Raw genomic sequence first — 13680 nt, 5'->3', positions numbered from 1 at the left:
GGGCTAGTTCAGCCCAGCTGGCACTAAGCCGTCTGACGGCAAAGTCTGAGGTCTTAAAACTGTCCACATTTCCACCACCAGAAACGATGTTTGGGGCTCTTCCCTAGACCCCTTTCTACACATTCAAGTACTTTCTGAAATTAAGATCACATTGCATACATAATTTGTCTTTTTCACTTGCATTATAGGGTGAGCATTTCCCATTCATTAACAATTCTTTGAAAAAACCATTTTGAGAGGACCCTTAACGGTCCACTGAAGACCATGTATCATTTATCTAATCATACCTCCAATGAGAAACATCGAAATTATTCTCAACGTTGTTTTAATTACTGCACTGCTAAATATCCAAACATCTAAATCTTCTGGGAAAAGTGCTTTAAATCACAGGGAATGCAGCCCGGGCTGGTCTGTTTAGAGGATGTTTCTCAATATGTGGTCATACCAGACCACCTGAGTCCTATCATTTGAGATGTTTATCCTTGTAAGTAATGGTGATAGAGATGATGGTTAAGATAATACTAGTGGGGAATCTAGCATCTTCATATGCCAGGCACTGCTCTAAAGCCTTTGTGAAATAATCCACAGCGGGTGCTATTCTTACTCTCATTTTTTTTCTTTTAAAAGATTTTAATTCATTTATTTGACAGACAGAGATCACAAGTAGGCAGAGAGGCAGGCAGAGAGAGAGGGAAGCAGGCTCCCTGCTGAGCAGACAGCCCGACACTAGGCTTGATCCCAGGACTCCGGGATCATGACCCGAGCCAAAGGCAGAGGCTTTAACTCACTGAGCCACCCAGGCGCCCCTCTTACTCTTATTTTTATAGAGGAAGAAACTGAGGCACAGAGAAGTTAAGATATTTACTCCAGGTCATACAGCTGGTAACCAGCAGAGCCGGTCAAACCCATGCCACCTGCCTTCCAAACCCAAAGTTGGAAACTTCTACCCAGAAGTCTTTCTCTCTCTGTCTTGTTTTTTTTGTTTCTTTGTTTCTTTTTTGTGTGTGTGCCACAGACCCCTTTGACAATCTCACAAAACCTACAGACCACTTCTCAGAATGATTTCAAATTAATAAAATAAAGCACACAGGGTTCCAAAGGAAACAGTACACTGAATTATAATAAAAACGTTTCAAAACACAAAATGGTGAATATATGTACCCCTTTATTAATGCAATAATGAAATCTAGTGGTAGGTTGAGTAATACCACAATTCTGGACTAGTAAATCATCTACTTACTACCAGCAGATGATAAATGATCTTTGGGGACCACACAACAGCTGTAAGGGGATATGAAAATAGAAGGGAATTTTTTTTTTTTTTAATTCAATTTAGGTAACACACAGTGTAGTATTAGTTTCAGGGGTAGAGTGAATCATCAGTTGCATAGAACACCCAGAGCTTATTACACCAAGTGCTCTCCTTAATGCCCATCAACCAGCCCCCTCCCCTCCAGCAACAGGCGAATTTCTACTGGTGACAGAGTCCCAGGTATTGCTACTATCATTGAGGGTTGGTGCTGTCATTCACTATAGAAGGCAGTGCTAGATTAGGGTCGGAGGTTGATGAAAATAAAGATGAACTTTTCCCCTTCCAAGTTCAGGGCCCTCTGAATTCTACCTGTGTTGAGAACTCCTCTGCTAGTCAGCCTTCCCCCTCCAGAGCACACCTCTCTGTCTCAATGAGGAAGGGGCCACCCAGGCCTCAGACCCTCTCCTGGCCCCACACCAGGCTCCATCATGGCCCTAAGGCTGTGAGGATGTGTTCCAAACAGATGGTGACCTCCATGGGGACAAAGGCTGTCTGGCTATCTTAGCCTCTCTCTGGCTCCGGGCCAGGCTTGGCCCAGGGCAGACAATAAACCCACATCTGTGCAGCGGACTGCCAGCCAAGGGTGGCCCGAAGCCAAAGGCTGCTGATTCACACCTTGGCTGGGGAGGAGGAAATGGTGACGCCACTGCGTGGGTTTCTAGCTTTCTTTGCCAATGGAGTGGGCAGGGGGTCCATGCAATTCTGCTTAATTAAGCAGACTAGAAAATATTATCCTTGTGTGCTTTAAGGCAATGTTTCCCTTCATTTGTGGGGAGAGAACTGACTATACCCTTATATAGCCAACGACAGGCACAGAGCTGAGTGCGATCCTGGGCAAATTATTCCACCTTCCCAAGCCTCAGTTTCCACATTTGTGAAATGGGCTAATAATAGTATCCATGTAGTAGACATCAACTGTTTCCACCTGCCCCTTCTTCCAGCAACAGCACCCTGAATCTCCTCCAATGACTCTTCGACTGCTACTTGCAATTCAGGGGGACTACGGATCCCAATATCCATCCGTTGCCTGGCCAAAGGATGGTCAGGTGATCTGGCTGGGCCAGTCAAACTCTCTGTTTCTGGAACGGGACTCTTGAGTGGCCAAAGGCCTGAGGAATGGAGCAGCTGCCTGCCTCTGGTAATGCTCTGATGCCCCCTGGCAGCTCCTCCTCCCCGGGGAGCCCCAGCTGGCCAGGTCCTTTCCCCGCACGTTCTGCCGGAGCCATCTTTTCATACATTCCTGACAGCCTAAGTTAGCCAGGTTCATTTCTGCCATTTGCATCTCATAGAGGTGCCGAGTGGACTCAGTGGCATAAAGTATGAAAAGCCTTGGGCACCTAAGAAGCACTCAGATAAATGATACCTCTTCTATAAAAAGAATAAAAAATTATTATTAAGTCTTGAGAACAAAACAAGTCTGGAGTTATTTAATCCTTCCCAAACTTTGGAATCCCTACTGGCTCTCGCAACCCCCTCTAATATTTCCCTCCCCGCCCTCCTGCCAGACTTCATCTTCGTGATGTGCACATAGCCGCCCTGTGGACAGGTGCTCTCCCTCCCTGCCACCTCCCATGTTTTGTTTGTGCTCTGCCCCCTCCATTCTCCCGTGGAAGGCCTTTCTACCCACCCAGCCAGCAGGAGGGCCCCTGAGTATCAGCTCCCCAGCTATTCCAGTGATTTCCTCTTGGACACCTCCGAGCCCGAGCCCTTGCCCCCCACCCATGTGTCCTGGGGCTGTGCCCATCTTGAGGGTGGGGTTCGTGCCTTCTATTCTTTTGTGGTTATTAGCCCACTCAGGAGCCCCTGGGTCCTTCCAGCCCCCACCTGCCAAGCTTCATCTGCATCACTCAAATCTCTCCCGCTTCTTTCAAACGCACCACATACTGCAGCACCACGTACCGGGGTTTCCACTTCTTTGCCTTCCTGTTCTCTGCCTGAAATTCCCTTCCCTTTCTCCACTTGCGGCATCCCTCCCCAGCTTTGTGATCAGCCTTGGGTCACCTCCGCCATGCTGCCTTGTCCAAGTCCAAGTTTCCCAGAACCCAAGTGCACAGGCCTCTGCTTACTCCCCCAAGTTCCAGACTAGCTCTGAAACACCCCGTCTGCCTGTCTCTCTCAGGACACTGACCTCCTTCAAGTTTGAATTCCTGGTTTGTGTATCTGTAGATCATCCCTGCACTTCAAAGTGCCTGGTCCCGGGAGGGAACTGTATTTGTTCTGAATTCTCAAGAAACATTACCACTACTACAAAGTCCAAAGGTTCTTAGCTTTTTTTTTTTTGGGAAAGCGGTGGTTTTTGTAGATTTGCCAAAGTACAGGATGCCTGGTAAAATCTGAATTTCAAATAAACAAGGAATAATTTTGTAGTCTAAGTATGTCCCAAATAGCACATGTGTATCTGAAATTCAAATTTAACTGGGCATCCTGTTAAATTTGGTAAATCTGGCAACCCTCAGCCCTGGGACAGCCTGACATAGGTCCGCAGAAGCAGGCAGCAGAGCTCTGCCCCCCTGCACACAAAAGATGCACCACTAGTCCCTTCTCCCTTCACCTCCTGAAGAAGGCCCTGGGCTTGGGTTCACGGCCCACCTGCAGGTTTGCATCTGAGCCAGCAAGTATGGGAGTACGGGAGGAAAACACCCCATGGTTTGGAGAAGGGGTGGAGGAATGAAGGACATGTGACAAAGGTTGGACCTGTGAGCTTCCGGGAGAGTCGCAGAGGAGTGAGCCACACTAGCCCCTGCCCACCCGCCTGCTGTAAGATGCTGAGCTTCCTGAGTCTATCACATCAGCCAGTCCCCATGTCATGGCAAGGGGCAGTGAGGCCAGCTCCACCCAGCATCTGGCTAACCCCACCGATAAGGGCTCTGGGGAGGGGACCACAGGGCCCCAGTTTCTGGGCATTACCCCGGGGCCAGGAAGCACCAAGGACAACTGTCCCAGCAGCACTGTCCTCAGGCATTCTGCATCAAAGCTCATTTAATTTGCAAAGCCACCAAAGCCACATACTTCCCAGAGGAGAAGGCTCAGGGCCAACAGAGAGTGAATGACAGAATCAGACTAGAACCTGGCCTCCGAGTGCAGAAGCCACACTCACAACCCTGCAGCCACATGGCCTTCTTAATAAGCCTCATTTTCTCTCCTTCGGCCAAGGACGGGTGCCCACGACTCACTGCTGCGCCCACCAGGCTGACATGGTACTCGGCCAGTGGCTCTGCTTCCTGCAGCTGCAGTGACCCACACAGCTGGCCTTCATCTCCAAAGGGAGGGAAAAAACTGAGTCACACCAAGCAAGACCGCTCCCCCTACCACAGCCCTTTCTTCCAGGGAGAAAGCATGCACCATTTGCGATCAGGATATGAGTGTCCTGGATGTTCAGAAGTACCATGAATGGTGCCGTCGGTCCCCTAGTATTTTTCCAGCAGTGTGATAGCCAACTGGCCTTCAGCTGACCCCCGTGCACCTCGGGGTAGGTTAACAGTGACCGCCTGAACACCCAGGGAGCGGGGTGCGGGGCGAACCTCTCATCTGGATGGCTTTTCTTGTGCCCTGTGACCTCGGAGCCCACCGCAGAACTCCGGCCCACAATTCTTTCCAACCCTCTTCCGCAGCAGGCAGGCGTTAGGGGAGGGGGACCTGGACCCGCTGAGCAAGCAGCATTTTAACTCGGAAAGCATCTGCTCCGGCCTTCCCTCGAGGTATTTTAAACTCATTTCTTTCCACTTCTTGGGCTCATGCTGGAAAGCCACATCCAGAGACCTCCCTCTGCAGCGGGAGTGGGAGAAGAGGCTTGGAGGCCGACGCCTACCTCGCGAGGACGGGCTCTCTGAGGAGCTGGAGAATCCCACTGCTTTGGGACGGGACAGGGCAGCAGGATGTGGGAACCTGGCTGGAGCCACCCACAGCTTGGCACAGCTTCTTTTTGAAAATGAGCATTTGCTGGTTTTTTTTTTTTTTTAATTTTCACTAAAAACAGGAATCTGTGTTCACTGCAGAACATTTGGGAAACAGAAAAGCACAGACGAGCAAAAAAAAAAAAAAAAGAAAGAAAAAAAGAAAGAAAGAACATGTTTTATCAGCTGTATTTCTGTGCTTACACAGACACATATTTTCCTCCTTGATTTGTAATCAGGCGGGAATCAGCCTGAGCATGTTATTCTGCAAACAGCTTTTACTATTTAATATTCCCATGACAGAAGACAGAAGACATTTTTACCATCTTGATGGTACCCTCGTATGTGGTTAGAGTACATTTCATTTATCTTGTTCTCCACTGAAGAGTGTTTAAGTGGTTACAGACTTCTTACTATCATAAACGATACTATGTTTGTATGTTCCTAATATAGCTCGCAATGACAGAGCCCTGTCTATATGCTGCGCCCATTGAATCCCCCCAACAGTCCTATGAAATTGGAACTGTTACTATTCCCATTTTATAGAGGTGCAGAGAGGATAGATAAGCCACTTCTCTGAAGTCACACTGCTGGTTGGTGGCAGAGCAGGGATTTGAACCCACACCGTCTGGTGTGCTTTCTTTGCTCACCAGAAGCATGGAATGACACAGATTCAAAGTCGGAACTAAAGTGACCCGTAAGTAACCGGAAGCTATGACAGTTCCATTTGCCTTTATCCTGAGCCTGTGTGGGAGCCCAGAGCACAAGGAGCAGGCTGAGATCTCCTGCTGAGGATGACCCATCTGGCTCCTTGCATCCAAAGGCCAGAGCCCTAAGGGTGGTGCCTGATAAGGTCCACTGCTTTTCAGTCAGAAGAAAGCAACAGTCCTTAAAAAAACCCAACCTACCCAAGGGGCCTTAATGCCTACCTAATGCACTATTTCTCTGGGACGTAGATGGAGTGTGTGACAAGAACCCATCTGCAGGGGAGACAGGAAGTCTCCATTGTGCTGGAGGACCCATGCCCGAGGCTGCTGGGTGTCCAGCCTGGGGCGAGCAGTCCAAGTGTGCCTCTTGAATAAAGGAGCTTGGAGAACACATAGCGTAGCCTCACAGCAGCAGGCAGGGGAAGAGGCACAGATTTGGATCGTGGTTATTATTACTGTCCATGTTATTTTTCATGACTACTACCATTGATTAAGTGCCTTAAATACACGACGCGTCAGGCTGAATATTGTGCGACAAGAGTTCATCTTCACAATCGCCTTACACTCGTCCATAAGTTCTAGTACACCCTCCTGCTCTCATTTTATAGAACTTCAGGTAGTTCGCCAACAAAGTCGCCCAGCTCAAAAGTGCTTCAGCAGGCCTCAAAGTCGGGAATTTTCAGCACGAAAGAAGTGTGCTAGTAGCTGGCGTCTATCCCTCCAGCAGAAGGCACTGAGTGTCTACGTTATCCGTAAACCACACAACAACACTTCCTCTCAGGTGGACGACGCTGTACTCATTCTACAGATGCAGAAACTAAGGCTAGCAGTGGCGTCGGCGAAGGCCATGTGTATCCCCAACATCCAAGTTTGCTGCCCTGCCCTGCATGTTCCTGCAAAAGAAGCGGGGCTAGGCAACCAGGGGCTGGACACAGAACACAGCTAATTTGGGCAGCGGATGCACGCTTTGTGCCAGACCACTGAGCCTGCCTGCCAGAGGCCTCCTATAGACTGAGATGAGAATGCTGGTCACACCTAATAAGGGTGTGATCTACCCGGCAAAACCCAACAGTTCAGAATGGCGACCCTGGGCTTCTAGCACCTGGCGAATGGAGAAAACAGGTTTCAAGGCTGGTGGCATGGCATCTGCCACCCCATTACTCCAGGGGGGCAATCAACTTAGAGCTTCCGGGGGTGAGAATGATGAGGGGTATGGCTGCCCGCCTCCAGGCTGAGGGAGCAGTGAGATGAGGGCAGGGCCAAGAAGGGGAAACGGGGGTCTAGAAGGCAAGTGACACACCCGAGGTTGCCTGGCACAGGGGTGGGATCACAGGGCTACCGGGCTGCCACCTGTCCTACACCACATATGCATCTGGCTCAGTCCCCATGTGGCCACTCCTTGCTGTGTGACCTCAGGTACAAGCCTTCCCCTCTCTGAGCCTCCAGTCACAAGGGGAGAATGGGAACGCCACGGTAACTACCTGAAGGATTAGGATCTTGCCTATATAAAATCACACCATTTACTAGAAGACAAATAACTCAATCTGTTGAGAAAGGGGCAAAAGATCAAACAGGCAATTCACAGAAGAGGAAATGTAAATGGTCGACGGAGGCAGAAGATGCTCAACTTGCCGGTGAGCAGGGAGACAGGAACAGCATGGTGTGATCCTATTCTGCGCCCAGCGGATTGGCTTAAGCTATAAAGTCTGACCATGTGAGGTGCTGGAAAGGACACACAGCAAAGGGGTGCACAGACAGACACTGCTCTGGGGGATATAAGTGTCCCAGTGACCCCACCTCGGGTACACCAGCAGGTAGCAGCTGTGCGGACCTGCACTGCTGGGACACCCTAGGAGTCCCCACCAGGAGCTAAAAGAAACAGTGCTCTAGTCAAGTGAAATATTAAACAGCAGTTAAAATCAACTGGGGCCACATGTATCAGCATCGATCTCAAAAGGGCAATGTTTTTATGTAGTTCTAAAACATTCATGCAAGATTTGGGCCAGTGTTAAAAAGGGAAAAACATTAAAAGGTGCACAGGGCTGGGGGGGCAGGAAGGGGACTGATTGCAGATAAACCCCGGGGACCTTTTTGGGGGTAATGCGAACGTTATAAAACCACATTACAGTAGTGGCCTCATGGCTCTATAAATTTACTAAAACATCAGCAAACCATACACTTAAAATGAGTGAATTCTATGGCTTATAAATTATACCTCAATAAAGCTGTGAGAGGAAAAAAAAAATCCTAACAGACCTAACAGTCTATTGTTTTAACAAGATTTGAGAAAGAGAGAGACAGATCTGGAGAGAGAGAGCACAAGCAGGGGGAGGAGCAGAGGGAGAGGGAGAAGCAGACTCCCCACTGAGCAAGGAGACTGACTGATGCGGCATTCTATCCCATGACCCTGGATCATGAACCTGAGCCAAAGGCAAGAGGCTTCACTGACTAAGCCACCCAGGCGCCCTACTAATAGTCTATTTTTTAAAAGGACACAGGAATGATAAATACGAACTGCAGGACACCAGTTCATTTTGGGGAGAGGGAGAGTTAGGGAGGGTACATAAGGGTTTTGCTTCTGCTACATTTCTTAAAAACCAAAAATAACGATCTGAAACAGCCAAATACGAAGATCTGACAGAGCTGCCCAGTGGAGTGTTATACCATCTTATGTATTTGTATATTTGAAATAGTGTATTAAAAAGTACCTATTTTTTTTTAAGATTTTATTTATTTATTTGACAGAGATCACAAGTAGGCAGAGAGAGGCGGAGAAGCAGGCTCCCTGCTGAGCAGAGAGCCCGACACAGGGCTCGATCCCAGGACCCTGGAATCACGAACCTGAGCCAAAGGCAGAGGCTTTAACCCACTGAGCCACCCAGGTGCCCCCAAAAGTACCTATTTTTAAAGGACTGTTGTGAGGACTAACTATACAGAGTTTCATCCAGTGCCTGGCCCACAAGAGGTGATCAGATTTCAGCTATTATGACTGCTGCTTTAACTACTACTACCACCACCTTGCTCCTCTTAACATCTAAAGATCTCAAGGCAGAGCAAGCCAGCCCCTCCTGGCTCTTGCAGACAGGGACTCTCTTCTGAATCCAAGGCTTCTGTATATCCCACTTCAGTGCAAGAAATGGGGTGATCCTGCAAAACCTCCAGGGAACACTTCCTCCTCCTCTCAAGTCAGAAGATAACCCAGCCAGGGAGGGTCTCCCCAGGGCATCACCCTAGAAAGCCCCCTTTCCATTCATTCCGAAAGCCCTAGGCTCTGGGCAAGGAGATTTGCTAGCACAGAAGGGGAGCAGCTCCCCAAGCCTTCGCTCTCCCAGCCTCTGACAGAGGTAGGCGGCTTCAGGGGAGCCTCTCTGAATCACAGTATCATTGATATTATCATCCACAACAATCCCTACCCAACGGTTTGGATCTCACAGGTCCTGGGGGTTTCTGTCCCTATATTCTGCAGACCGGGCCTGTGGCTCTGCCCCTGGGCCCACTGATGACATCTGTGCCCACAGGTAAAGGAGGGTAGGGTGGGGCACGGCTGATCATGGAGCATTTCAGGTGTCATTTTGGGTGGAACTGGTGATCCAGCCCTGGGCTGAGGGGCAGTTCTCCATGACATCAGCAGTACCTGAGACCAGTTCCTTCCAAGGCAAACAGGTGGTGGCCAAGGTAGCTGCAAATGGGGGAGGGGGTGGTGGAAAATTAGGGGGTGTGGCTAACAATTCTCTGTAACTGATTTGTATATTCTAACACAGAGTTAGGTTGAGGCAGGGGTGGTGGGGGTGGGGGGTGTGATTTTAAACTCTTATGAGACATGTCAGGAGATGTTTTTGGTTGTCACAATTTGGGAGGGGGACACTACTGGCACCTAGTGGGTAGAAGACAAAGAGATATTGCTAAACCTCCTACAATGCTCAGGACAGCCCCCCCCACAACAAAGAAGGATCTGGCTCACACTGTCAGCAGTGTTGAGGTTGAGAAATTCTGTCCCAGAGAGAAGGAACAGTATTTACAACTTGCAGATTGTAGAAGATGGAGTTCAGAGAGCTGGGTCGACCAGCCTAAGGTCACACATACAGCACGAAATGGCAAAGCTCAGGACTGTCCAACTCCCCTTGCCATGCTTTCTCTCCAGGGTGGCTGGGTCAGGTTCAGAGAGGAGGACACCAAATGGGATGAAAGCCTAGGCCCACACCAAGAGCAGCCTCTGTGCCCATTTATTCCAGAGTGGTGGGGTGGCCATGTCTTGAGAACAGGAAAGGGAGGTGCCAGTACTTTCTGCTGGGTTCCGGTCCCCTGCCATCACGGCACTATATCTGCCCTGTTTCTGTGGACGACTCAGGCTTCACTTTAGCTCATTGCCCCTCTTCATCTGGTGAACCAAAAGCTTGGTTACCAGGAAGGGAGCCACCTTGAGCAACAAGAGTGACTAAACCCACATGCAGAAAAACAAGTTTTTGGTGAAATCCCTCCACACATGACTTTGGCACATTCCCAATCAGAGTGACATGGACATCACGGAGTAGGGAGGTAGGCTCACAAAGCTATGTCACACCAGCCCAGATGTCACATGGTTCCTTCCCTTAGGAAGTGGGCACCATCACCCCCCAGGTACAGATGAGAAAACTGAGTCTCAGAGAGGTGACACAGCCACCCAAGTGGAGACCAAGATTTGAACCCAAATCCGTATTTTTAACTTGTCTCAAGGGGCCCCTAAAAAGTGATGGAAAGCTAAGCAAGATGTCCCTTAAAGCCGCAGAAACTTCAAAAAGCTGGCGGGGATGGATCTGACTAAGCAGAGGATGAAAAGCTTAGTCAGGGGGATCACCAATGACGGCAGACTTCCTGGTTCTTAAGGGGACTCTGCTTAAGGAAATTAGGAAGGTATGGATCTAGGAAAGGGTGTGCTCCAGTGGAACACCATTTTTGGGGATCCAACAGACTTGGACTGATGTCCCTTGCTCTGCCCGTGACTGTGACCTCAGGCATAGGACCTCACCTTTCTGAGCCTCAGTCTCCTCATCTGTCAAACGGGCTCAAGAACTTCATGCATATGAACCTCATATGAATGTGCTGGGAGCAGAGAGGAGAGAGTGACTGGATGCTGATGCCTGGTTTGTGGTGCCTGTGTCTATTCTGGTTCTGCCAGCTCACAGATTGGGTGGGAAGCAGCATGGAGAATTTTAGACTTTCTCTTGTTGCCATGTTGGTGAAAACTGTCTTCATACCCAAAAGGCAACTCAGTTACACACTCAACAAGCTCAAACAAGAAACCAAGATTTGGCAGCATTTGAAGCAGTTAACCAAAAAAAAAAAAAAAAAAAAAGGATGAAAAAAAAAAAGACAATTCAGCTCCACTCTGGAATCAAGGGAAACTTCACTCTATTTAAAGATGCCACAGGTCCAGGAAATAGCTTCCCACCGCCTGGCTGAGGGCTGAGTAACTGGCTGCCTCAGCCAATAACAATACCGACTCACACAGCACACCCTTTCTCGTGGAGAGTGCAGAGTGGATTCCGGCTATCTCCTTTCAGAATTTTATAGGCTATTCACGGAGGGCATGTAGATCTGCTTTATAAGAACGAGCCTCTTAAGAAAATAGATCCAGAGAAGACTTGCAGGGAGGCCACGGAGCTGAATTTAGCCAGCCAACGCCCTTTGCTAGTCATTGTTCTACACTTCTTTGTTAGGATTTTTTCCCTCCCTCTTGCTCTTTTTTCCTTCCTGGTTAACTTCTCTGCAGCTAGGCGCTGCCACTGCCCCCCTCTCACCACCACAGACACCACAGCCCCCTTCCCTCCAGGAAAAAGGCCTCCCCAAGGCCTCACTCAGGCCCAATATCCCACAGACGCAGAACACCTCCACCCAAAACCTCTGAGGTGATCCCAGGGCCCCTTGAGCCCAGATTCAGGTACCTAGACTGCTGCACAATCCATTTCCCATCTTGGGGTCACCGCCTGCCCTGGCACACCTTCCAGAGGCAGGGAAGGCCTGAATGCAGCTCCACGTTCTAGAACCTGCAGTTTCCTTGAGCCTCAGGCTTCCCATCTGCAAAATGAGGCTGCTGGCCCATTCTCACCAGCTCTAAACAAAATTCTCATTTTACACTGGGAGGTACCAGGAGAAAACTTTCCTACATTTTTAAACAGAAGTTATTGGAGAAAGAGGGCAGGGACTTTTTTTTTTTTAAAACCTTTTCACGGTGCAGGCACTCAAAGGAGCCATTCTTGGAGATGGCTCCGGCTGGATCCTCCGAAAGAACAGAGCCAAACTTGGCGATACCCAGAGGGTCTACCTGTGGCTAGGCACTGCGGGTCTGAGTGTCTCTGGACAAGGAGGAACCGGGCGGGCAGCCTGAGAACAGGAGCTTCTCTCTGTGTCTCTCCTCCCCCCTCCCCCCCTTTCTGTCTCTCTGTCCCCTACATTGGCTGGGGCCAGACTTTTCCACAGACGGGCAGGAGGAGTTGGGGGGGGAGGATAAGGGGGAGACGGAAAGGAGGAGAGGAGCTGCAGAGGGGCGAGCAGGGGCGCGAGGCTGGAGGACGGGAAGGAGGGGAGGAGACCCGGGCAAAAGAGAGGAGGGGGAGGGGGAGGAGCTGGGAGAGACCCGGGCACGCAGCAGTAGGGCCAAGGGGGGAGAGAAGGGGAGGGTGGGGAAAGAGCAGACGGTTCGGAAGTTTTCAGAACCCAGGGGCTCTCGGTCGCCCCCGGCGGGGCACGGACTCGAGGGGGCGTGGGGGCCGCGCGGCACTCACATAATGCTTGTTGGGCACCCGCCGCTTCTGCACGTCCAGCACCTTCACCTCCACGATGCTGCGCCGCGGCGGCATGGCCGTCCTCCGCGGGGCCGAGCGCGGGTGCGGGGGGCGCGCTGCGGCGGGCGGAAAGCGAGGGGCTGAGCGCTCTCGAGAGCCCCGGCAGATCACGGGCCGAGCACGAGCCGCTGCCGCCGCCGCCGCCCTTCGCTCCGCGCGCCCTCGGGCCGGGCCCGCCGCCGTCGCCCGCCCCCGGCCCGCCCCCAGGCCCGCCCCCCGCGCCGCCGCCCCGCCCCCCTTAAAGGGCCCGGCCCCGTTCCCGCCTCCGGCGCGCGGACCCGGCTGGCCCACGTCCGGCCTCCGCCGCGCCTTTGTCCCGGCGCCCTGCCCCGGAGTCCGGGGGAGGGGACGGGCGCGCATCCGCTGGCCAGTCACTGACTGATCGGTGGATTCATTCCCGCATTCGTTCAGCTCAGGAGCCGCGGTCCAGCGCCGGATCTGCGGGCCGGGCTCCCGGGTTCAAATTCCGACTCTGCCGCTATCTGTTCCGCGGCTTTGGGCAAGTTGCTTCACCTCTCCGGGCTCAGTTCCTTCATCAGTAGAACAGGTCTTGTACGACCACCTGCCAACCAGGACTGTCCTCCCATGTGACGATGCATGTGAAGCCATTGGCAATGTCTGCCCACTGTATAAAATGTTGGCAGTTTTAAACTCAGACCCAAGCCTTGGGGATTCAGGGAGTAGCCAGAGGCCAGGAGCTTCCTTTGCTAGGTGTACACTCAGAGATGGGGAGAGAGGAAGATAAAAATCGCAACAAATGCAAGTACAATATAATTGCAACAACAGTAGCAGGGCAGCATAATAGGGCTGTGGATGGGAGCATGGGGCAGAGGTGTGCTTGGAACAGAGGCGGCTGATTCCCAAACGTGGAGCTCTTCCTCCGTGCCGAGGCACTGCCTTCTGCTTTTCTGAAATGTTCCTTTTGAACGGTCAAGACAACTCTGGGA

The 13680-nt window shown here is 51.0% G+C and overlaps 1 protein-coding gene across 1 annotated transcript in view; it reads right to left on the bottom strand.

The window, feature by feature from the left end:
* Window positions 1-12883, bottom strand: part of SH3PXD2B (SH3 and PX domains 2B) — a 100552-nt gene extending 87669 nt beyond the window's left edge. Inside the window, exon 1 of the mRNA XM_080804401.1 lies at window positions 12674-12883. Coding sequence (XP_080660527.1) covers window positions 12674-12748 — 75 coding nt within the window. The 5' untranslated portion in view covers window positions 12749-12883. The remainder of the gene's footprint in view (window positions 1-12673) is intronic.
* Window positions 12884-13680: the final 797 nt, after the last annotated feature.

This window comes from Martes martes (genome assembly GCF_963455335.1).
Source record: "Martes martes genome assembly, chromosome: 5".
Taxonomy (NCBI): Eukaryota; Metazoa; Chordata; class Mammalia; order Carnivora; family Mustelidae; genus Martes; species Martes martes.
The sequence above is the reverse complement of the archived record's forward strand: the minus strand, read 5'-3'. Positions and strand labels throughout refer to the sequence as shown.